This window comes from Telopea speciosissima, chromosome 5 (assembly GCF_018873765.1).
Source record: "Telopea speciosissima isolate NSW1024214 ecotype Mountain lineage chromosome 5, Tspe_v1, whole genome shotgun sequence".
In the NCBI taxonomy this organism is placed as follows: Eukaryota; Viridiplantae; Streptophyta; class Magnoliopsida; order Proteales; family Proteaceae; genus Telopea; species Telopea speciosissima.
The window spans coordinates 2,175,909-2,202,202 of record NC_057920.1 but is presented as its reverse complement, the minus strand read 5'-3'; the positions used below and the strand labels follow the sequence as shown (position 1 = coordinate 2,202,202).

The following is a 26,294-nucleotide window of genomic DNA, read 5'->3' as shown; positions in this document are numbered from 1 at the left end:
ATGACCCAAGAGTCAGGTATGACCGAGGTGCAATTCCCACCAAATGAAATACCTGTAGAATGAGTGGTAGTGGAGTCGGAAGGCAGGGAGACAGCTGAAGCAGCCAAAGAAAGAGACCCTGATGATGAAGAGTTATCCAAACGTGTCATCATATTCCGGAGATGTTGAATTTCTTCCACAACCTGGGAAAGAGAGTGATCAGTAGGCTGCTCTTCAGTAGATGCCTGGTTTGCCCGGGCATTGTTGGAACGATTTGATCCATTCTTCCCACACCCCTGGGTATCTGTAGGGCGACCATGAAGCTTCCAACATCGGTCCTTGGTATGCCATTCCTCCCACAGTGATCACATTTAATAGGAGCGCGATCACCAAGCACACGATTACCACCAGTACTACGGGAAGAGTTCCCATGGGAAGTAGTCTGGGACCTAGATGGAGAGCCGATTTCTCTTGAGTAATGGGATTAACCATGGTTGTTCGGCGACTATCTTCCGCCGCAAGAATCGCATAAGCTTGCTCAAGAGTGGGTAGAGGATCATGATTCAATATAGTTTCCTTAATCTGTTCAAACTCAATATTGAGACCGGCCAGAAAATCAAAAACCCGTAAGCCATCTTCCCACTTTCGGAAAGCCATGGCGTCAACATCTCATGTTGCAGTGAAGGTCCCCAAAAACCCAATTGCTGCCACCTAGTACACATCTTATTATAATATTGGGAGAGAGACAACTCCAACTACTTTGTCGAGTGGATTTTCTAATGGAGTTCATAACACTAGGTGGCATTCCCTACCTGAGAGTAGGTGTCTTGGGCTGTCTTCTAGATATTGGCAGCCGTATCAAGAAGACGGTAGCGTTCGACAATCTCTTGGTCCATGGATTTTAACCAAATAAGACATGACCAAGAAATTAAAATTCATCCACCTATCTTGTGCAAGACCAGCATCGGTAGGCCTGACAATTGTCTTAGAGATGTACCCAGAGAGACTTCGGGAACCAACAGCAAACAAGCAGGAGCGAGACCACAACAGATAGTTGCTTCCATTTAATTTAATTGAGCTGGCTGGAAAGGGAAGAAAATCACGTTGCGATGTACCATCGGGGCCAGAGGAAGCTGATGTAATCTCGGAATTGTCAGGCATGGTGGCTGGTGAAAATAAACTCTCAAGAATAGAGGAAAAAAAATACTCCCAAAAAATTTTAATGCATAGGGAGGCAAAAACAGCCCTTGGTGGGAGTCAACTCACCAACAAGGGTGGAAAAGAGAAGGCGGCAAAAGAGACGAGGGCTCCCACGAAAAAGAGAGGAACGGCGAGAGGGTCACAGGAGACGGGAAGGGAGGCAGAAGGCTGGCGGGGCTTGTGGAAGTGGTGGAAGACTGGTGGAAGTCTGGCGGAGGTGGCGGAAAGCTGGTGGAGGCTGGCAGAAGTCGAGTGGTGGGGGGGGGGCGGTGATGCTGCTAGGGCGAGATCACGAAAGAGAAAGAGAGAGAGAGAGAAAGAAAAAATTAAGAAAAATTATGTTCCATATTCTCGGATGAATTTTGGCTCTGATACCATGTTGAAATCCGTGAATACTGGCTTAGTTAGTGTGACTACAGCCATTCTTTATTTATAATATGAGAAGGAACATTCTGTAATAGGTACAAGGACAATATTACCCCTTTGACAATTTTACCCTTGAACCCATATGACAACAGATCAAATTAACAAGTCAGATTAGCAGGCAGTCCTGGTCGAATGCTCCATTGCATGTTTAGAATAGTTGCTGAAAATATCAGCTAAATCTAATGTCTGAATCTGATATTATAGACAACTTCTAGTGGAAGTAGGACAGTTCAAAATCAGCCAAACAGTAAGTCGTATGAATGATCAGATTTCAGATTCAATGCACCTTATCTCAGAGATATCTGTGCTAATGAAATCGGGTTCAACAGAAACTTAAATTCAGTTCTTAGATCCTCCACCAAAATAGCACAGGGATAAACTCCTATTCAGATTAGGAATAGAGAATGCAACCAGCAAAATCCAAGTATGACAGCAGAAAACAGACTAGGGTGCTGACCAATTGATATTGATAAAATGAGGGTGAAGATCAGGCCTGTAGATGCCTTGATTCTAGTAATCCTAGTGTGAGTAGGATAGCTCTATCGCAGGAACAGAATTTTAAATTTGATTGCAGGTTATAACAGGACAGAATTGATATCTTCAAGAAGAAATCAAAGGGATTGGAGGACAGAACCTGGGTTTCTCACCGCAAGGTGTTGATTAGATTCATCATCAATCAAGACCTTGATTCACCACAAGAAAAGAGTACTGATCACGACAGGGCAGCAACATAAGTCTTTGGAAAAACAGAAAATCGTGAGCTAGTAGAGCCCTCCCTCCTTCATTTATAAAAGCAAGTAACAAGAGTTCAAAACAAGCTAGGAAAACCCCTAGCCCCCCCCCCCCCTCTTTACAATTGTCCCATTCCTTGTTAAAGTCAAATAGAAAATAAAAGAATGTCGACCCAACTTAAATTTTAAAAGAAAAGAAATAAAATAACAAATTAAACTGGACCACTTTAAAAGAAAAACAAAACAACTTAAGTTTTAAACAAAGTGGACCCAACCTGTTAAATAGAACTGAGCCACGTTTGGCCTGATCTTTCTTGGACTTCCTACCTGTTACTGCCTTTCTCCTCTGTTTTGTTGAGAAAGCAACATAACATAAAGACAAAGATCAGCTAGCTTTTTAAGATTAAAAAATTGGTGAACAACAAGCGAGCCTCGTTGGGAGGAATAAAATTAATCTTTCACAAACCCCATAACTTAGAAGACAGTTTATTGAAGTACTATTTTAACAAAAAATAGTGCAGTTGATGGTTTTTTTTTGTTGGGGGCAGGGATTTGAAATCTTCCATATCTCTAATGTCGAAGGTTCGCTCCTCCCCAATCCTGCTTATGATCAATATTTGTGATAATGTCTCTTTGGTGGAGTCTCTACATGTAGGTTTTAATAAACCTACTTTTCTTGGGTCTAACATTTTCCTACTTGGTGTAGGTATGTTGTTGATGTTGCTGATCGTGATAACTTGTCCATCTCGAAAAGTGAACTTCATGACTTGCTGAGCAAGTCCTCACTGAGTGGTATCCCATTGCTGGTATTGGGGAACAAGATTGACAAGCCAGAAGCTCTTTCTAAACAGGCTTTGACAGATCAAATGTAAGTGGAAACAGTTTCACTTTTTGGGAAGTGGAAGTTTAGCCTTGCAAGATTGTTTCAGATATTTCTTCACCTTCATACGAATGGATTATTAACAATGCTTCCTGATTTGTTTGTTTTGGTTTTTCTCTTTTTTTTTCATTCAATAATTTACAAAATCATTTGATACTGTAATGATTACGTTCTATGCAGGGGACTCAAGTCAATTACTGATAGAGAAGTGTGCTGCTTCATGATCTCATGCAAGAACTCAACCAACATTGACTCTGTAATTGATTGGCTTGTAAAGCATTCCAAGTCGAAGAACTGAGATGACAATGTTTTTGCAATGTGAAGTAGCTGTTAAGATTTGAAATTCTGGGTTTGCAGTGGTTGGTGGTGGGATTTTTTCTTGCCTAACCAGGTTTTGATTATCTGATCATTGTCTTGGTTTACAGTTACAACTATATTGGATTTTTCAGATTGCTTCCCCTGTGAGTTGGAGGACTTGGGTTTTTATTGCACTTAGCGTGTCTAATCTCTATTGGACTATGGAGATGATTGGATTGATTATGTATTCATACTAATTGGTGTGAACATAATTTCCTTTGATGCCTCTTCAAGAATTTTGAATGGATGTATGATTAACACCTGTTGCAGTGAACGTGCAACATCGAGGTTGGTTTGTTTATTAAGCACCTCTGCTGTTCAAGTTTATGCTGTCCTAAAGTTTCTATATAGAACAGCGGCATGGAGAAAAAAGAACGGAACAGCCCAGAAAATTTAGAAGAGAACAAGGCATATTCCAATAGCAGTGGAGGATACATCCTCAAAAGGCATAGGATATGCGGAAAGATATTAGGAAACTGTGGGTTTGAATAATCTCAAAATTTATGAAGAATTTGTTTATTAATTGGATGTAAAGTGTTGTATAGAAATACAAGACAGTAAAATGTGTTTGTGAACTTTTCTAAGTTTGGGTCCGAATAGGTCATGCTCCCTTGCTATAGAAGACCCTGATAGTGAGTAGATCTATATGATAGAGGACACCACATCCATCTTAAGGTCAAATATAACCACCAAATAGCATCCATAACTTTCTCAAGAGTTGATTTCCTGCAAAGTTTGTGTCACCAAGTTTTTGACCCTTTGCTATCAAACCTTGACAGACTGAATTGGATTCAATGACATAGGATATATCCATCTTAGGGTCAAGTATCAGTTTGGAAAGCATGAGTAGTGGTTTAAAGTGAGGTACAAGTTTCATAAAATCATAGGAGTGCATGCTATTTTGCGATTATGAAATCTACTGGCATTCTTGTAATTTTCACTATAGCACACTTTTAAGATCGGGATCTCACTTGTTAGGGGCTGAAACTTGACCGATGAGATGGTGTCGGCCTTTTTGGGTTTCTCTGTCACATGGATTGATGGACCCAACCCCAATTTGGATCCTCTACTGCCGAGCTGCCCGGCAAGACCCTACTGCCAAGACACAGCAAGGCAGTAAATGACCGCCTTACCCCCACTCGGGCAAGGCGCTCGGGCAGGGGTAAGACGATCATTCCCCGCCATGGGGTGTCTTGGTAGTAGCGTCCTGCTGGGCAACTAGGCAGTAGAGGATCAGGGTCCGACCCACCCCTAACAATCGTGTTGCTAATTGTGACAAAAGAGTGGGGGAAGTTTCAATTTGGATCCTCTACTGCCGAGTTGCCCGGCAGGACCGTGCTGCTCAGATACGGTGTAGAGTGCAATGTCCGCCTTCTCCCTGCCCAAACGCCTTGTCCGAGTGGGGTAAGGCGATCATTACACGTAGCACTGTGTCTGGGCAGTACGGTCCTATCGGGCAGCTTGGCAATAAAGGATCTGGATCCGGGACGTTCACAATTCACAAACCCAGCTGAATTTTTTTTTTTTTAAGCAATTTCTATATTTCCCAACACAAGCATATGGGGCCTGCACTCACTGAGGCATATAAGTGCTCACTCCTCTCCTCCTGAGTGATATCTACCACTGCTCAAGGCAGCCCTAATCTCATTACGTGAAAAGGTTCCGTAATCGCACATGCCACATGGAATGGTGATGTGGTAAATCATCTGTTGGATATATATATATATATATGAAATTGTTTGGATTGCTCATATTCAAATTCAGTCATACCCTGTCTTCCATGTAAATCTATTATCTATAACATCCTCTACGGTCTACCCAAAAAAAAACAAAAAAAATTCCTCTACGCAGTCTGCCTCTGTATGGTCCAAAGTTTTTCAATACTTTATTTTACTTACCACTTAACAACTTTGTGTGTGGACCATGGTTCAAGAAATTGATATCAGAAATTTTTTTTTTTTTTGGATAAAAAAAATTGGTATCAAATTGGTCAATTCGTATTGATAGGTGTTGATACCTATTCCTAGCTGAGATTCTGTATAAGTGGATTGTTATGGAACAAGGGTAAAATGATAAAAATATTGATTTTTAAATGAAACTAAGAGTAAATTCATCAACATGGACCAATCTGGATTGGTGTTGGTCGTGATTGATATCGATTCCTAAATCTCTCGTACTGAGGACTGAAGGTGCTGAAGGGGTGGGTTCTATCAAGGAAAATTCAGTTTCTTCTAACCCTACAAATACCAAGTAAGTTTTTTGCTTAGCACCACGAAATACATCCCCTAAAGGCTTGAAGTAGGACAATAGATCATCTCTATATAGTGAACACGTACATGTCAGAGGTAACCACTTATCCTTTTTGTTTCTATTAATACCCCTACTCGCGTTGTAAATGTCAAAAAATGGGACCGATGGTTACTTCTCATCTATGGCAGAGAAACTGGACTCGACAAACAGCCCCGGGCCAAGCTAGCAACAGTTGCGCATTGCACGCTGGCACGATATAGCACTAGCAGAGTCTGAGGATCCCATTTTCCAAATTCCAATTGCAGCCTCCCTCTCTGGCTTGGATTTGGCTCTGTAGTCTGGCTGGCCGACCCTCCATCATTCCTATTTAAAAACCCTAATTGTAATAAAGCTTGCCTCCACACTCCGCGCTCCACAGTGTCGTCAGGGATGGGGGAGGAGCACACTGCCGAGGATGGGAACTGAAAAATGTACGGGTGTTCGTCCAAGATATTCCGAATGGCACCCTCCGTTTCTAGAACCCTAATAAAGCTTCGGTTTGCCACTCCAATTCCTACTTCGACGAGCAAGTGGGATCCACTAGGAACGTCTTCCTGGAAATGCTCCTTCTCTACTTCTGCCGGACCTCTCTCCTCTCTTCCTCAGTCTTTCTCGCCTTCGTCTTCTCAATCTCAGGCTCAAGGTCTCTCTTTCTCTCTCTCTCTCTCTCTCCACTGCTCATAGTGTACATTTACATAAGTAGTTTCGTCACGAATACAATCTATCCATTCACGTTTGTGGAAACTTCACTACTTCACATTGTCGTTCTTCTCTAATACATATTCTTCGTTTCTCGTCCATGAGATCTCATGGATTTCTTTTGCTAAATGTAATGTATCAGATAAGAAGACGGGGAGATGGTCGAGGTGGTTACTTTTCCTTCCTGGGGCGATCACGTTTGGTCTTGGAACTTGGCAGATCTTCAGAAGGCAAAATAAGGTAAAACTGCTTCTGCTCCTTCAGAAATCCTTTATCTGGTATGGATTCCTTATGGATGGACATAGTTGCCTGTTATATAAATATCGAATTGGATCTTAGTTTCTTTGATGCACTAATTCTTAAATAAATAAATGAAAACAGCTTGAAAATACATATCTTTTTCATATTGATTTCGCTGAATTATAATATTGTTCTGTAATGTACCCTGCATGTATTTTAAATTTCTCTCTCCTTAGTCGGGAAGTTATTTCTACTTATCTTCTTTATGGCTTTTACAGATAGAAATGCTGGAGTATAGAGAGAAAAGATTGGAACTAGAACCTATACCGTGGAACGGTATATCTTCTTCAGATGGAGATTTGGATTCTCTAGAGTTTAGGAGGGTGATATGCAAAGGTGTTTTCGATGAAACTAAATCCATCTATTTGGGCCCACGATCTAGGAGCATTTCTGGAGTGACCGAGAATGGCTATTATGTTATCACTCCTCTATTGCCATTGGCAGACAACTCTAAGAGGTAACTTTTTTACTATTATGAATAAGGTTTTGATATTGGGTTTTATGATTGTTGCTGTTTGATAACAAAGGTCATCATCTTGATTTTCACTTATGCTACCAATTATTAGATCAAATCTATGGGTCTTAGATTGATACCCTATTTCCATACAAAAACCTAGAACACGAATATATAAATCCATGATATAGAGATTGGATGTACCTTTCACCTTTGGTATGTTGATGACGATTGCGCTATCGAATACCCTGTAGTAACACCGTCGACCACGATTAATCCTTTGTCGTAACACCGTCGACCACGCTTAGACTTGAGTCTTCCACAACCTTTCGTCACTCCATGAGTCTCTTTTTTGTGGGAGAAAGAGGGGGAAATTATGACGACGGCTACAGGGACCCAATACCAGTATATATAATATTGTCCCAACTACAATCTCAGTTCCATATTGAGATTGGGTTGTTCTATCTTTGTGTGTGACGAACCGAATCGGTTCATGCGTAGACTCCTACTAGGTGACTAACTCAATAATTAATTAAACCCATAATTAGAAACTTCTAACAGTCTCCCACTTGGGCTATATTAATTACAAGATTACCATCAACTAGTGTGGCCATGGAATCTTACAATAATTAACCACCACAAAACTTTGATTCAGTCAAGAAGTCTACTCATGTCGAACAACAACAGAAGATATACTTAAATATACGGTATACAACTTTTTGTCATTACAAACAAAAGTCTACTTATTGACATGAATCGCTTTGAGATACAACCATGAAAATAATATTATTATTTTCATGTAGGTCCTTTTCTTTGATTGTACAATCATTCTGCTTAAGAATACCCTTCTAGTAGTTAATTTTGATATTAACCTTTACTTGGGCAAACCACCATATACTTTGGTTTAAGGAACTAAAGCTTGGAACTCGACCAAGTTTCGACCTTGGGAAAAATCGAGTTGACTCGAGATCTCACGAGATCTTGATCGAGTTGGTGTATTCTTTTTTTATTTTCAACTCAAAGGCTGGTTTTAATGGGTTTTAGACCTAGTTTGGGTCTGAAATTTGGTACTTAACCTATTTTAGGCCATTTAAACACAATGACATTATCAAATTTTGCAAAAAACAAAGTCCAAATAAAAGTTTCACTTAATGGGAAACCAGGACAGACACTTGTGTCAAAAACCAGGACAGACACAGGACAAACACTTATTTATGCCTAATATCATTTAATACTTAAGATATTATTCATAAATAAGCAAATACCCCCTATTTGAATCCAATAAAATTAGTTAAAAAATAAAATTCCAAAAAGGAAAAAGTCAACCTCCCAGTTCAAGAACAAAAACTTGGATTTTCGGCATTAGGTGCAATTTTCAACTTTCTAATGCTTGGGTTTTTCTCAAATTTAAAAATTCCATAAATCTTAATATGGTAAAACATTGCTAAAAACCAAAAATCTTTCCAACAAATCCAAGATTGCTTAAATCTAATTTATATTGAAGGAGTTATGTACCGGTCAAACTTAATTTGGTGTGCGTGAATGCTGTCAAAATCGCTCTGAATGAAAATATGTTTTTGGACATCAAAACAAATGAATATTTTACCGCACTTTTGGTTTTTAGCAATGTTTTATCATATTAAGATTTATGGAATTTTTAGATTTGGGAAAAACCCCAACATTAGAAAGTTGAAAATTGCACCTACCGCCGAAAATCCAGTTTTTGTTCTTGAACTAGGGGGTTGATTTTTTTTTTTTCCCTTTTGGAATTTGATTTTTTAACTATTTTTTTTGGATTCGAATAGGGGGTATTTGCTTATTTATGAATAATATCTTAAGTAAATGAAATACTTAAATGAGTGTTTGTATAAAACAAAAACATATACTTAAATGATATTAGGCATAAATAAGTGTCTGTCCTGGTTTCTGGCATAAATAAGTGTCTGTATACCAAAGTTTGCCTGAGTAGGTGTCTGTATACCAAGATTTTCCACTGAGATCTCGAGATCTGGCACTCATATAAAGGAGTTTGGGTCGAGATCTAGGCTCGAGTTGGGGTACTTTTCGTATTGCATGAAATCTCGTCTCGAGGTCTTGAAAAACCGAGATCTCGCTCAAGATCTCGCTAGTTTTAGTTCTATGCTTTGGTTAATACCTAAATTTGGCAAACCGCCTTTAAACTTTGGCAAACTGCCTGTGGCTATTATCGTATTTGGCTATTACTGCCTTAAACTTTGGCATTACCGCCTTGAAACTTTGACTATTACCGCCTTAAACATTGGCTATTATCACCTTGAAACTTTAGCATTACCGCTTTGAAACCCGACTCCACAACACCCTTACAGAAATGCCAAAAATGAATTCAATCCTAAAAAGTACATTTAGAACAATCTACCTGAAGGGGACCTAATTGTCAAGAAATGTGTTCACATTGCAAACACGTTGTCAAAGTTATATTATCTCATTACAATACCCAAGAGTGAGAAATCTCCTTGGGGAAAAATCCACAATGTTGGTGTCGTATAAGTGTAAGGAGGCCCATAAGAACTGGCAGCCATGCAGGGCAGAAATTTCAGCGGCAGAAATCTTTTTTACTTTTGGTAAAAGTCAGAAGCAGAAATCTATAAAGTATATAAAAAAAGAACATCACAGTGCACGAGGATCCCGCTACTGCAGGGTTTGAGAGGAGCAAATGTACGTAGCCTTATTCATTGCTTCGCAGGACAGGTTGTTTCCGAGTTTTGAACATGCAACCACCAGGTTGCAATAGCAGAAATCTATATCTAAAATACCTAAATAATTTGCTACTTGGCTGAGTTTCTTGTTATGCTGTATATCTATTCAAAGATACAAAAATACAGATTTGTAGATATATGTATCTTCTTAACCAGAAATGATAACCAGTGATCCTCTGCAAGAAAATATCTCCCTCAAACCTACACTAGACATCCGTATGTAGTAATAGACCCATGTATGTTGCAAATATCACAGTGAAATCTAAAAATATTTCCTCTTTTTCTAAAAAAAAAAAGTCTGAAAAGACTTAAGGTTGATTCTGAAAATACTCAAAATAGTAGACCACATAAAAAAAATCTGGCAAGACTAAGGTCGATTTAGAAAAATAGTGGACCACAATTGAGCATGAGTCAGAGCAGTGAAAACAAATCCCGATTCAGCACAGAAAGCACTCAGGTACATGGAAACTGGAGAGAAAAATATTGCTGTTCTGGGTTTCTTGAATAATGGGTTCTATCTAGGGTTCAAATTTAGATTAATTCATTGTTGTTTTTCATGGAAATAAGCTAGAGTTAGGAATCATAAGTTTTCTTATTCAGTGAATGGTACAAGCTGTTTAAATGACTGTAATACAGATTTTTGTGTGCAAACAGTTAGTAGTCTAGGTGAGTTAGTGTTATGGTTGAAGGAAATATACAGGGTTAGAATGCACAAGTCAAAAGAAGTGTATTTGTGAGAGTTTTGAAGGGAGAGAAAATTTTGGCTAGTCATGTGTAGGGAGTAGGGATCTTGTGCTGTGATTGGTGGGAAGATAGACATATACAAAAGAAGGAAAAGAAAAAGAGACTAGGGAAATCTAGATAGGCTATAACCCACTTATTTTAGTTGTGCTTGCACAACTAGTACTGGAACTGAAGGAAACAAGCAGAAAATTGGAAGAACAATAATACTTCAATTTCTAGACTAATCAACTGAAAAACCAAAACCAGAAACTACATTCTAATTTTTGAGCTTAAGACTTACCAAATCCTACTAGAATCTAAGAAAATGAAGGATTACTTTAACAAAATTATCCACACATACTTTCAAAAGACATTTTAACAAAATGTCCCCTCGGACCAAAATGTTACCAAAACACTCCTGGACTTCAACATGACCAAAACATATCCTTGGTGCTTAAAACTCAAGTCTCCTTTTCCACCTTTCCAAAATGCAATTAATGACCCTTTGTCTGACTGATACTACTATAAATCATAGATATTTTTTGTTTGATGAGAAGAGATAGCCCACACTAATAAGGGAATAGTCAAATGTCAATCCCTACCCTCTCCTACTTCTCTCGAATCTCCTGCTCTACCACCCCTTTCTTTAAAAAAAAGAACACTAGTGAATGGCTAAGAAGAAGTGCCCTTTCTCCTTATCAGTAAATGCTGCTTGAGCACTGACGCAGCTTTTTGGCTGTATCTTGCTGCTGATCTATGACAACCCTTTAGCACTCCGGCTTGAAAGCCTTTGTTTGCTCCGTCGCATGTTGATTTGAAGAAATCCCCCATCATCACACATGGGCCAACCCCGGAAAGATAACACTGTCAATCAAGCCTGCCCTGACATTATTATGAATTGTAAAATTTTTCTCTTCAAATTCTCTTATTTAGAGTACTCAAAAACTCTCATAAGAGAACTGATTTTTAGATGCAGTGGATGCTTCCACATAAAAGGTACATTACTTGAGTACTTCTAGTCTAAAGCTCCTAAGTTTGGTTGGCAGTATATTTCTTCAGAATAGGAATTCATCCAACTTTGAAATTTGAATGATTCTTCTCTACTGTTGAAAGAAAACAATAAAAATTTCCATGAGTTCAATTATCATTTTGGTTTGATAAATTTCTTTGCCGATATGATATTTTATCTTTTGTGGTCCTATCATGTTGTCTTTTAGCTAGGAAGGGTAAGAAGGGCTGGAGAAGACTTCCACATCCTTGACTGCTTCCAATGCCTGTTGCTCCTTTGGGGTTTTTAAGTGTTCTTCCTTTGTCCCTTCTTGTTTCTTTCTTGTGTAGTGATCTTCCTCTTCTTTCTTCCCCAGCTTGTTCTCTCGTTTTTTCATCGAACTATTAGTTTAGGTTATTAGTAAAGAAAATATCTTCCAATTATTCAAGATTTGGGCCAACGTTGTCAAATCACCTAGGATTTGGGCCAAGGTTGTCAAATTGCTAGGAGAAAATCTGATCGGCTATTGGACAGGTAATGCAACCTAGGGTTCCAAAACCCTGCTTTCTAGTTGCGATGGGCCCACTAAAATGAGAGAAACTCAAAATAATGCGATCAATGGCAATTCTGTAAATATCTTGAAGTTATGGACCTGGAATTAAAATTAAAGTGAAGGGAATATTCTGGAGTTTAGAGTAGAAGGGAGAAAGGACAAAAATAAGAAACAAAGGCTTTTGAATAATACTAAAGAAGCTGGGTAATCGAAGGAGAGAGAGAAGATGAAGTATGAAGGTAAATAAAATTCCTTGAAATTGGTCCAGGCGGTAGGATAGAAATCAGCTCTGGTTACAGAGCTGTAACTCAACCTACGCAAGTATTGGACACCAGATTCTACAAGGCACAAGCTGGGTTGCCCCTGATAATGTAATCCTAGGTGGGGGTAAAGCCAACTAGAACCAGAACCAGGATCTGCTAGGGTTTAATGGAATCAGCTAGGACAGAATTAGGTAAATAGTGAAATTAGGGTTAGGATTTAAGGAGGTCTAGGGTTTGATGGATGGGTTATGGTAAGATGATGTAGGGGAACATTCTAGTGAAGGTCCTGAGATGTTCTAATGGAGTTAGATGTGTAAACTTGAGTAGATGGTAAATTAGGTTTAGGATTTTGGGTTTTTTGAAAGGAGAATAATGTAGTAATCTAGGGTTTATAATGGATATTGTGGGCAGGGGCTTGGATCGAGTTTCCCCAACAGTGAGAGGGAGCTTTGGTCCAAGTTTGGGCTGTTTCTGATGGTAGATTCAGGCTGGGCAGGTTTTAGGTTATGGGATTGATGTTTGGAGATGGAGGGATGTTAGGGTTTGGTTTAGAGGGTTAGAATCAGAAGGGTTTGGGGATGGGGATTATATACTTGTTGAATGGATCCTTGAACTGGTAGCAAATATGAACAACTGAGCTATGAATCTTCAAACAATCGGCAGTAATAAACTTGAACAGATTGAATCCACTCGAAGGAGAGAGACAATGATCTAGTGAAGGTTATCTCAGCCTCACCTTCACAGCCTATCTCAAGATAGTGGAATGCAACAAAGCAATTTTCTTATTCATAAATCGTGGGAGGCTCTCAAGAGCTCTTACAAATATATAGATAGCCTTATGGCTGGACAGAACTCAAACTCTAACTATGACTCAAACCTTAATTAGGACTCAAAACTGAAATAGGAATACTAACTAGGACTTCTAACTAGGATTCAAACTTGCACTAGGTTTCCTAATTAGAATTACAATTCAAATAAAGACTGACTTAAAAAAAAATAACAAATTAAAAATAATGACTCAGCCCACGATTTTGGCTGGTGGTGTAGGGATTCCCCTACACTTACACGATGGCTACTCATGCTGGTGTAGGGAAGAATCCCTACACCTGCGGCTGGTTTTAGACAGCCAGTTTACATCACCTGAGGTATGTATTAGCACAACGAATTTAGAAGAAGAAAGATAATAGTACAAGAGGATCGTACTGGATAGGAGAGAGGCTTATCAAAGGAGAGAGAGAAGAAAGGCCACACGGGCAGCGATTGCACCACCGCAACAGTAACACAAACCCAATATTCACGAAACCTATGCAGACTCCATGACAGAAGTAGACTTGAATAAAAACTCAACTCCACAACTGCTAACAGAAAATTATAATAAAATAAAAACTACTTATTGATAAAAATAACCCCATAATAGAATAAAAACTGCTAAGTGTCAAAAATAACCCCAACAAATAAACAGAACCTTACCAACCCCTATTGGACCTGAATCCCAGTTTGGGTCGGGTTGGTCTCGGTCTGGGTTTCTATATTGGATCGTACCTGTCCAGCCATGCACATACAACTGCATCAACATGCCAAACTTTGGCCCTTTTTTCTTGATTGCTTCTGTACCATGTTTGTATTAAAAATTCAAAATATGACTCCTACTTACTCGAAAAAAATACGTTGGCTTCTTGGTTGTCTTTGCTCAATGTGTAGAGCATGTGGTTTGTGTACCACATGATGTGGATTTAAATAATAAAGACAGAAAAAGTGAAATCTCTCTTTCTCTCTATTATCTACCATAAACCAAAATAGATACGTAAATTTCACCCAACAAAAACCACAAGTAGAATAAACTAGAGCCTACACGCGCCTAGCTAAAAACATTTCTGTTCATTATGGCTCACCAGGTGGTTCACCTAGTTAAAAATAGAGCCTAGGCGTAATCCTGGTTGCCCAGTTGGCTGCCTAGAAGCATAGTTCGAGAACTCGTTTCGTTTTGGTATTTCGAGCTGACCAAAATATCCGAAATATTCAAAATTTCGGTCGAAATATTGTATTTTTTCTGGTATGTTTCGATAGGTCATTTCGGTGGGTTTTAGGCCAAGTTAAGGCCTCAAACTTCATGGAAACCATATTTTAGGCTATATAAACACATTTAAATGTTCAAATTGCAAAAATAGTCACCCAAAATGATGTTTTGGATGTGCACCATTGATTGGCAACGTACGGTCGAACCCTAATGTATAAATTAGTTAATTACACATTTACACATACACATTGTACATTAAACAAGTAAATTGACTTGGAACTAAGTTGGAAACATAATGACTCATAAGTTAAGTCATAAATCATAATATTAAGTGCATAAGACATCAAGTCAATAGCAAGTTAACAAATAACAACTTAAGAGTTAAGATTTAAGAAGATGATATCAAACATTCCAAATCACAATATGTCAATATCCCCAATTGTCCCCTACAAGGCTACAAGTCAAGTAGTCAACTAGTCATCATTCATCTCAAATGTTTACAAATTTGCTAATAATAACTACTCCGCTGTCCAGGATCATCCCCACTCATGGTCCGCTGAAGCCGACGTGTATTGCTCTCCGACTATAGGACAAATGCATGCCACGTCATAGTCTAGGAGAAGAAGCGTGTAGTCATCCATAGTGGCCATGTAAACTGCATCATCAACATGCTGAAGGTAACCTATCCTAGGATATAGATCACCAAACTGTGAAGAAGTACTACCCACTGATCCACTATGATATGAGTCATATGACGGCTCTGGGAGCATGTACGGGTTGTACGACTGTGGCTGGTGGGTTGGTTAGCCAGTGTAGGAAAAGAAGTCATCCACAAAAGACGATCCACTATATCCTTGTGAGTGGGAGTCATACTCAAAACTGGGAATGGATGGAGAAGATATAGGCTACTGCCCCCAAGGGTACTGCCCAGAATGCCCTTTGCCACATGGATGTGAATGAGATGAACCATGCTCTGATTGTGCTGGAGATGGACTGCTGTCTACATGAAAAGATGGGGCACGGAAATGCCCACTCGATCTACTGTCTCTATCGCCAATACTCAATCCACCAACAGAGCCAGATAGGGCATCAATGTCCATAAGCTCAGCCTGCCGACTAGTACCACTACCATGATCACCAGGACGGGACTGGCCACGCTGCTTTCTCGAGTAGGTCGAGGTGGACGATGTGGGCTGTGTGGCTGGTGTGGGGCCGGTGGGGGCACAGATTGTTCTTGTACCACAAACGGGACTCGAGTTCCCTCATATGCTTGACGACCATCACCATCATCGTCACGTCCATCATTACCTTCATCATCACCTCCATCATCACCATCTCCACCAGGACCACCACCACCATCTCCACCAGATGACATAGACCAATCTTCATCCTCCTCATCAACACCACCAGTAGACTGGAACGGTATGGGCGACGCGTCCGTGCATGTATCTCACCCTCTCGCACCTGAAGTCATCCACATCGCCTTCTATGTGTTCAACATCATGGGGTCAGGTCTACCTCCAGGCTGATCTAACACTGGCTCACCTCTATCCCTCACCCAATCAACAATAGGATCTTCATCATCTGACTCCACTTGGAAAATGTCGGCGAGATCGATATTTTTCCTGATACCCTCTTGTCCCATGCGTATGTGTTGCATCTTCAACCTCAAATTATAATGCACATACACTAAGTCGAGAGACGTTGAAACCCAATCTATTTCTCCTCTTGGAGTGGATGAGAGAAAATGTACTCCAATTCCGTTCACGACCGGATGTGAACATGCCGGGAGAGAACCTTGATTGCTATTTTTCTTAAATTGTTTGCGAACCCCATACAACACCCACCATTCAGCTGCATTACAACAAAAGAAACATGTCACCTTCATTTCAAAAGAATAAGATATTGAATTGAGTAATGACTAATGAAGTAATGACTAATGAGTACCGGCATCATCGCATGTCCGGCTTTGCTGTGCAACTTCGGTTCCAAAACTTCCCAATGCATCCCTAAAAGTCTTCAACTATAATCATTTGGAAAATATTTAAAATTAGTAATGACTCATTACTATTTAGTATTGAATTGAGTAATTCCAAATGAATTATAACTTATAAAACTCACCTCATTGTTGCATATCGTCTGTAATTTACTATTCGGCTCCAACTTGGCAACTACTTCTTTGACTGCGTCAATAAGACTATTATTCAACCCAAGCCTATGACTGTATTGGTACTTGGGGTTCAAATAATATGCTGAAATTGACATTACATATTGACTAGTTAGTAATATATCCTTCAAATTAACTTTAAAAGATGTAATTGCATAAAAAACAAAGAGTGTACACTCACCAACCTTATGCAGTGGATGCATAAGTTGATTTTCCCAGCGCTCCTTGATAATTTTGAGAAAGTGTTTGCTACCTCGTGGATTTGCATTGTAAATACCTTCATTCATAAAGTCTATGGCAGCATATAGATGTGGCATGGTTGGTCCCTTGATAGCAGAATCAACTATATGCAAAACCTTGACCACTGGGTCCAGAAGTTGTACCACTTTATGCAACTTAGACCAAAAGTCATCTGATGAAATTGTAGCTTGTGCTTCCCTACCACCATGGGTATTGGACCCATTCTAGTTGAACCAGTCTTCAGAAGCAAACATTGATCTCAGTCTAGACTTCTTGGTCTCTATACTCTTGAGTGCAATGTAGTTGGTGGCGAATCTAGTTATGCCTGGCCTCACTAAGTCACCCCCACTCTTCTCCCTCAAGAGGTTTAGTGCAAACCCATGGTTGTAGACAAAGTTGGTCATTTGCCTTGCTTTTTCCACAACATGTTGTACCAATTTGGTCTTTCCCATGTCCTTCAACATGAGGTCTATACAATGGGTAGAACATGGAGTCCAAAACAACCGGTACTTATTGTTTTGCATCAACCTCTCACCGACACTCCTGTAGTTGCTTCCGTTGTCCGTTACAATTTGGACAACGTTCCCCACTCCTACATCTTCTACCACTTCCTTCAGCAATTTGTAGATATACTTTGCATCTTTTTTCTCCTTGGATGCATCAACAAACTTCAGAAAGACTGTCCTCTCATCACAATACACCATAAAATTGATGATGGACTTTCTTGTAGGATCAGTCCAGCCATCACACATTATGGTCACCCCATAGTTCTCCCACAACCCCCTCATTTCATTGATGTAGTCTTCAAGCTCTTTTCTGTTGGGGCAAATACACATTCATAATCTCATATGGGGTGGACCCCTTATACCCTGGGCCAGCCTCAGCAATGGAATCTATCATAGTCTGATAAAAGGGGCCTTGTGCTGTGTTTGCTGGGATGGTATGGTATAACATCTACTTGCTATAGATTCCTTCACCATCCCCTTCAGATTTTTCCATGCTCCCTTGATTTGTGGTTGTTTGTTGCCCTTCTTTCTATAAACACCAGGTGCTTGGTGAAGTGCTGGGTCATCTTGTGGTGGTGGAGGCGGAGGGGGAGCTGCCCTCGTACTCTGTGATCTCCTAAAAGGATTAGGCAACCCACCTCCTCCACTTGTAACTGCTCCTCCACTACCACTAGCACCAGCTCTAGAGGTACTAGCTCCTCCACTACCACCTACTCTCTGTCTCTCGACTCTCTCCTGATCCTCATGATAATTGCCTCTGCTCATCATCTGTGCTCGTCTCCAATCCCTAGCCTCTTGCTCAGTCTCTTTATCATCAGGAACATAGACATCATCACTGTCGTCATCATCATCATCACGATGGCTTGATTGGCCTCCCGCTGTACACCTCACTGCTTCCTCAAGATCTACTTTTGCCTTCTCCCTCTGAGCCTTCCTCTTACTCCCTCTTTTCATGTAATCAATGACAACCCTAGATACCTCCACAGGGACCATATGACATGCGACCACTTCAGGAGAATTCCCAGCTAGATGTTGTTGGAGTCTAGTGGCACCACCTCCCAAAAACTGCATGTGACAATAGTTGCATTGGGATTTTCTTTTATCCCCATTAATTGGAGTGTCATGTAACCATGCAATGTCACCCCTAGTGCGCCTGGGTGTGCTCCCCTCCCCCTGGGTCTGGGCCGGCTGCCTCTGCCCCTCTTTCCTCTGGCTCTGTCGTTTACCACGGTTCGTCATAATCAGACTAGTTTACTGTTGCATGAATAAAAGACAATTCATTAATCCCTGAAGCACATCAATTCTTTTAGTTTAAATGTTTAAGAATTAAGATTTAAGAGCACTAACACAAGTATATAAGTATATAACTATTTAGTATTTTTTCCCTAACCCTCATATTTTTCTCATATTTAAAAACAATTTTAAAAATATTTTTCAAATAAATATTGGCCTAGCACAACAAAATCGAAAAGATATGTAAATGGGCAGCAAATAAGAAGTATGTACAATTTACTTTTATATTTTTCAGTAATTTTAAAACAAAAACCTCATATTTTTTCTTATTTTTGCTTTTTTTTGAATTTTTTAAATATTTTTTTTATAATTTTTGAAAATTAAAATAATTAATTATTGGCAGAAAAATATTTTTGACACCATGAGGCCATAGATCGACCAATGGTGTCTAACATATATTTAATTCATCACCATACAATATACATAACCCTTATTATTTTTTGATTTTTGTTGTAAATAAATCCAATTTTTGAAGTAGAAAAATAAATAAATAATATATATACCAAAAAAAAATTTCGACACCGTGAAGTCGTAGATCGGCTTCCGGTGTCTAACATATATTTATTTCATCACAAACAAACATGTTGATCAAGCATTTCCCTAAAAAAAAATCAATTTTGAGAAAATGGTTTTACCTGGAATAGTGGAAAGGCTTCACAAATGTGCTAAGAAGTTTGTTCTCCAAGTGATTCCGGCGTAGATGCGGCAAGGATTCAAGTGGGAAGTGGAAGATTGAAGAAGAAATGAGCAAAAACCTTAAAAAACCAAGCAAAAGAGGAAAAATGCTCTCTGTTTCTCAGTCTCGGTCGAAATTTCGACCGAGACTATCGAAACATGGTATTTTATATAAAGCATTTTCTCGAGATTTTTGAAATCTCGCGAGATTTTGAAAAAATCTCGAAATATCTCGAAATCTCGAGAATTTCGATCGAAATTTTGTATTTTTTTGATTTGAGGGGTCATTTCGTTTCGAGGGGGTCGAAATTCTCGAAATCTCGATTGAGATTTCGCGAGATTTTGAACTATGCCTAGAAGTAATGTAGTTCTAGATTGGTAGGAGACCAACTAGAAGCCAATAACCAGGATCTGCTATGAATTGGGTAAATCGGCTAGGTCAAAATAGGTGAAAATTATGAAATTAGGGTTAGGATTAGGGTTTGATGTGTGGGTTATGTCAAGTTGAGTTAGGGAAGTCTATTAGTGAAGGTCCTGTTAAGTTCTAATGGGTCTAGGATAGCTAACCAGAATCGGCAGCAAGTTTAAGGGTTGGGTTTTCGGGTTTTTTTGGGAAGAGAATATTGATGGAATCTAGAGCCTAGGATGGGAATCTTGGGCAGAGGTTTGGATAGAGTATTCCTAGGGTTGAGAGGGAAATTCAATCCAAGTTTGAGAGATATCTGCTGGCTGGTTCGGTCTATGCAGATTTTAGGGTTTGGGAATGATGTTTAGAGATGGAGGGATGGTAGGGTTTGGGTGGTTTAGAAGATTAGAAGTAGAAGGGGGATGCTTCAATTAAAAGTTGTTGCAGAAAATCCTTGGCAGCGGCTTGAATACTTGAAGAACTTGAATACAAATCAGTTCTTGAACATGAACTTGAAGGAGAGCTTCAAAAGAACCACCCGGGCTTCACACCGCAAGGTGTCGATTGGATCAAACACCAATCCCACCAGCCTTGATCAGATACAAGCATAGTTATCAAGGCGGCAAGGCGACCACGGCGTTTGAGGGCCTTCCTAAGCGCCTTGGCGATAGGGCGGCCACAAGGCGTCGCCTTGGCGAACAAGGCGTTCTAGTATTCTTTTTCTTATATAACCATTTTATTTGGTACAAATAGCATATTAAAAATTATATAATTCTACTTTGCTAAATAAATATTAATGATTCAAACCAATGCAAGATATTTATCAAAAAAACAAATTAACAAACTAAGTTCATCATATTATCATAGAAATATAGCATATAAATGTGGAACAACATTATAAATTATTAAATATAAAGAATAAAGGGTTGCTAATACTTACCTCTACGATGCCAAAATGAGTGCCTAGGCAGTAGGTCCTAAGGTAGGAACAGCAGCACAAGAATTGCTGGTGGGGGTGGAGAAGCCACACTATCATATAATGATTTCGACAAAATAACAAAATGACGTCTATGATATGTATTCACAGGTCCACATTGTCTCAGGATGAGGATATTTCATTCAATTTATTATAGGCAAAAGAAATGAGGATGAAAAAATAAAAAAGAAAACAAAGAAAAGAACATAGTGCGTCACAGGGAACTGAAGGAAGAAGGAAGAAAAAAAACTGTAAAGAAGGAGGAGGAGGAGGATGAGAAGAAACAGAAAAAAAATCGATTATCAGTAGGCCTAGGCAGTAGGCCCTAAGGTAGGAATCGCCGATGGGGGTGGAGGTGGAGGAGAGCAGCAGCAGCAGAGATAAGAAAAAAACGAAAAATCGAGGGGACAATGGGACATGGAGGCGCAGGACAGAATAAGAAAAATAGAAGAGAAGAAGAAGAAGAGTAGAAGGTTACTTACCTTCTTGGAAACGTGGTAGTCAAAGGAAGCTTCGTTGGAATCAAAGCGGCTGGCAGGAGAAGACCAATGCCGGAATTGATGGAAACTTGGAGTCGTTCCTTCACCGCAGGTTTTTTCTCCCAAACCCAAATAACGAAGATGAAAAGTCGAGGGTTTCAGTTTTGGACTTTAGTTGAAAAAGAAGAAGAAAAAGTCTTTTATACCCTTGATAACATGTATCTCAGTTTAGATAATACATACACCAGCCAATGAAAAGTTAGTAAATAGAATAAAACAATAAAAATAAATAAATGGGGTTTTTATAGTATTGATCCAATGTATCTCAATGTAGATACTCCATATACACTTTCAAATAATAAGTTAGGAAATAGAATAAAAAAGTAAATACATAAAATAAATTTAACAACAAAAAGCGACCGCCTTGGTCGCCTAGGAGACGCCTTGGTGACCAAGGCGGTCGCCTTTCTTACATACCATAAGGTGCTCCACCGCCTTGCTCCCATATTTCCGCCTGGACGCCTTGGCGTTGCCTAGGCGACACCTTGGCGACGCCTTGATAACTATGGATACAAGATAATTCTCCAAAGCAGAGAGCAAAGTTGCAGAACAGCTTGAGCAGATTTTCAAAATTTCAGAGGTTGAGCACATAGAGTTTTTTATGCCACCATGGTTCTTTAAAGAAAAAGCTCCACGCCTTAAGCTTTTTCTTAAAAAAAAAAAACTTGCTACGCACATGTTGTTTCCTCCTCATCACTACAAAATTTGAGGAAGAATTTTTTCAAGCTGGGGAGAGTTGATGTAGATTCATCACCAAAATAAGCTTGTTTATTAGGAATAAGGCTAGGGTTGGGTTGTATACATGTTGGGCCTTTGATCCCATGATGTTTTTGTTCATAAATTGAACCGGTTCAACCAATGGTTTAATTTAAGTGATTTTATTAGTTTTCTTTTAAATATTTAGTGGGGCTGGATAAGGACTCTGTTTGAGTCTATTTCAGTTTCCTAGTCAGTTTATGTTACCTAATAGGTTAAGGATTGGGTTAGGCCTTTCCTTTTTATTGTAGGAGTCTATTTTTGAGTTTTTTATACCAGGTTGTAAGGGGGGGGCAAGTATTGAACACGAATTTTGATATTAATGAAAAGCTTTTTGCTGCTCCTCTTCACCATTGAAGATTTGTCTTGTGTTTGATCAAGGTTGGGGGATTGGTGTTTAATCTAATCGACACCTTGCAGTGTGAAGCCCGGGTGGTTCCTTTGAAGCTCTACTTTCAAGTTCTGGTTTTTATTCAAGTTTTCACCATCAAACAAGCTGCTGCCAAGGAATTTCTGCAACAACAGTGAGTTTGAATCATCCCCATCCCCAACAATTCTTCTTCTAATCCTCTATTCCTCTCACAGCCCAAACCTTAAGATTCCCCATTTGTTTTCAATTTTCCCAATACCTAAATTTTGCCCAGACCAAACCAGCCAGCCAAATCACACCAAACTTTTGATCGAATTTTCCTCTCATACTAGGGAAAACTCGATCCAAGTTGCTCCCTCATCTGACCATCATGAACCCTAAAAATCCATATTTCCTCTTTTCAAAAACTTGAAACCCTAACCCTAACCTTGCTGCCAATTCTAAGTAAAAGGTCTAGACTTGTTAAAACTTAACGTAACCTTCACTGATAGACTCCCCTACATCAACTTGACCTAACCCTACCATCAAACCCTAGGTCCCATCAAACCCTAACCCTAATTTCACAATTTTCACCTTTTTGACCTAACCGAACTACATGTTCAAGTTAGATCCTGGTTGTCTGGCTTCTAGTTGGTCTCCTACCAATCTAGAACTACATTAGGAAGTCTCGTTGTGTGCAGCTCAACCTCGTCTAGGCAAGGGTCGCCTGGACTATCATTCACTGCCTGTGTCGCCTAGGTGGCAGTTGCCTGGGCGTCGCTTTGACAACACTGATTTGAATGGATGGATCTTTCAACCAATCATTTTAAGTACTTCTTTGATTATGTGGGCTGCATATTGATGGCCTCTTTTACTCTTGAATTGCTTAATCCTATTTATATTAATTGCTCTCTCATTGTTCTATTTAATATAATTACTTATACTGATGATCTAAAAATTTAGCTATTTGATTTATTGAGAAATATATATCAGTGTGCAGTCTGCAGTTTTAGTTAATAAAGGATGGGTCCCACGCAACTGGAAGGACAAGCCTTCTGATGTTTCACAAGATGGTGAACCGCCTCCAAATTTACCTTCCCCCAATACTACTCAGAATGAAGGGAATTCTCCGTGGAGGTTTTGGTCCAAGAAGCATACAAGGGTTAAGGTCATTGCTAGTTCATGATGTATTGGTTAATGCATGCTAATGTTGGTGAGGCTGGTAGATTCTGACTTTTGCATGAAACTTTTACCAACTGACAGAATCAAGCTCGTGATATTACTCCTGTTAAAGTTATTGGTGTAGTTCGTGGGAGTGAGAAGCCTAGCATCTTTGTTCCGGAGAATAATCCAAGCTCTGGTCAGTGGTTTTATGTTGATGTTCCTGCCATTGCACGTGCTTGTGGACTTCCAGAGAACACTCTATACATTGAATATATCAGTGATGACATCAATCCTAGTAAACCATACCCTATCCCAAAGGATGTCAATGCTTTAATTCGCAGTTCAGTTACGCCACAAGACCATTTAAATTATACATTGACGTGGTATGTTTGTTGTTCCTTGAAGAACTCAAATCATGCATGTGCATTCAATATTTACATTTTATCAATGATGATTGGGTCTCTGTTTGTTTACTCTTGTTTTAGTTTTCTTTTCTTCTCTTTTTGGGTTTGGGGGGTTACGGTGATGTTGGAAACTTGGCATGGGTTTGGAATTTCAATAAGGTGGAAGGCCTGAATGCAACATTTAAGGGTAGGAGGCAGCCATTTTTCCGTCCATACGTGTTGGACAACTGTAAGGGCTCAATTCTGTCCCTCCTTGGGCCCATCCAATAGATATCTTTGGTATATTTCACTTAGTCTGACGGTCTTAACTGTGGTCTGCTACATCAAAACTTATATTATTGGATGTCAGTAGAGATTGTTATCTGGGCATTCAGTTTTGAGTGGATCTCCTCTGATGGGAACACCATCAAACTCCCTGTCCCAGACAGTGTGTTCTGGGATATTTTGTGGAAATCATTTCTGTACTTTCAGAGTAGAGATTAACATCTGTTCTGTCGGCTTAAGAGGGACAAGGTCTTTCTCCCCTGGGAGAGAGGTAAAGCAAAGGGATAATACATTGTGATTGGCTGGCTTTAGCTGGCTCTGGCGATCCATGGAAGCAAGCTATTGGCATTATTGTGCTTACGTTTTTTCTGAGACTCTTTTAACTGTCTGTATTTGTATTTGAGGCATCTCTATTCTGGTGAATGATCAGATTAGCCAATATTATGGATGAGCAGGTCCAGTAGGAAATGCAGAAGATCAAATGCTTATTCATCCTGTTGTTCCATAGTAATCCATTTTTACTGTGTTTCTGCACTCATCCAGCTCTTAACCTTTTTCTTCCAATTCTTTGAATTTCTATTAAAAGTCAAGTTCCAGGATATCACCTGGTATTACCATACACAGCACTGAAGAAATCTGAAGCCATAATTGCAATATCTTAATTATGGACTTGCTTTTATGTATTTCTGACAAAAGTTTATTGTTAACAGGTATTCGTTATCAGCTGCAGTAACATTCATGGCTGTCAAGAGAGTGAAGCCAAGTAAGAGCCGAAGATAACAGATCTTTGCTGCAGGGTTCCACCATTTGTTTATTCAAATAAACTTTTTAGGAATCCACAGAGGAATTTTACCCGAAAATAAAGAATATTTAGAACCCATTGAGATTTTTGGTTTTCTTCTGCCTTCTCAGAGGGGAACGTTCAGTTTTGAGATTCTCGTGAACTTTTGTCATTTCATACATGTATGCCTGTTTGGATCTCCCAAATGGAAGATAACATTTCTCAGGAGATTCTGTCTGAGCACAACATTAATATAGTTTCATTACTATGATGACACTTAAAATTACCGAAATGAAAGTAAATCAAGTTATTCACCTGGCATTGTTACATCTCAACAGGTCAGGTAAGGGTGTTTGCTTGTGATGAAATGGTTTCGGCCAACATTGGCACCTATATTTGCCATAACTAGGGGTTAATATGGTTTTGATGTTGGATAGATAATGCATCTTGTAAATTGTTCATTTCTCAAATTTAGTGGCCTATTATAACCATATGCCTTACTGCCTACATTTAATGGATTTTACCCTAGTATGTCCAATGTGACCACATCATGTTCATAACTTGTTTTTGGTAGAACATCTCTAGATAATCCCTGTTGTTAAGCTTAAGATAACATGTTGCTGATCATGCTGTGCTCCCTAACATGTCTTCTTTCATATTCTGGCTGACCTTTGTTTGACAAGCAATATTTTTGTTGCTTGAGGATTCCTTGCATATGGTCTGTCTCAATGATTGGAATGCATTTTGTTAGAAAGTAGAGAGGAGGTTAAGTAGTATGGGAAAATATGGATTGGAATGGAATATGAAATAGCAGTGTTCTTTTTTCCTTGAAATAATCATATTGAATAATTGTATAACTCATAGGGGAGGGTTTTCATGCACGATCGTATAAGAGGGGAGGAGGGGAAGGTTACGATGCATCAAATTAGGGGTTCTTTTTGTCATTTCGGCCCTCTATTGTCTCATCCCATATTACTGTACACGGTGCTTGGCTGTGCACCAAACCTTTTGTCTAAATCATATTAGATATTAGGGTAGATCAATGTCCACTCAAACTTCCCTGCCCAAACTTCTTTTCTGATTCTGATACCCCATAAATGCAAACTTTTACTTCTATTTCTTCCTTGTTAATTGAAAATCCTTAAATTGCCCCTGGCCCCCTCCACACCCTCTGCACACC

The 26,294-nt window shown here is 39.3% G+C and overlaps 2 protein-coding genes across 3 annotated transcripts in view; both read left to right on the top strand.

The window, feature by feature from the left end:
* The window catches only part of LOC122662606 (ADP-ribosylation factor-like protein 8a), a 33,958-nt gene extending 30,159 nt beyond the window's left edge, over positions 1-3,799 (top strand). Inside the window, exons 5-6 of the mRNA XM_043858284.1 lie at positions 3,043-3,204; positions 3,397-3,799. Of these exons, the coding sequence (XP_043714219.1) occupies positions 3,043-3,204; positions 3,397-3,514 (280 nt within the window). The 3' untranslated portion in view covers positions 3,515-3,799. The remainder of the gene's footprint in view (positions 1-3,042; positions 3,205-3,396) is intronic.
* A 2,330-nt stretch (positions 3,800-6,129) lies between these two features.
* LOC122661803 (surfeit locus protein 1) lies at positions 6,130-25,225 on the top strand. 2 transcript variants are annotated; one of them, XM_043857315.1, is made up of 6 exons: positions 6,130-6,505; positions 6,704-6,801; positions 7,080-7,318; positions 23,495-23,669; positions 23,765-24,048; positions 25,044-25,225. In XM_043857315.1, exons 1-6 carry the CDS (start codon positions 6,292-6,294, stop codon positions 25,111-25,113), a joined length of 1,080 nt encoding a protein of 359 aa, XP_043713250.1. In that variant the 5' UTR covers positions 6,130-6,291; the 3' UTR covers positions 25,114-25,225. The 2 variants fall into 2 exon arrangements, with proteins under 2 accessions (XP_043713250.1, XP_043713251.1); XM_043857316.1 differs by having other exon boundaries at positions 6,131-6,505; positions 23,495-23,663.
* The last annotated feature ends 1,069 nt before the right edge of the window (positions 25,226-26,294 follow it).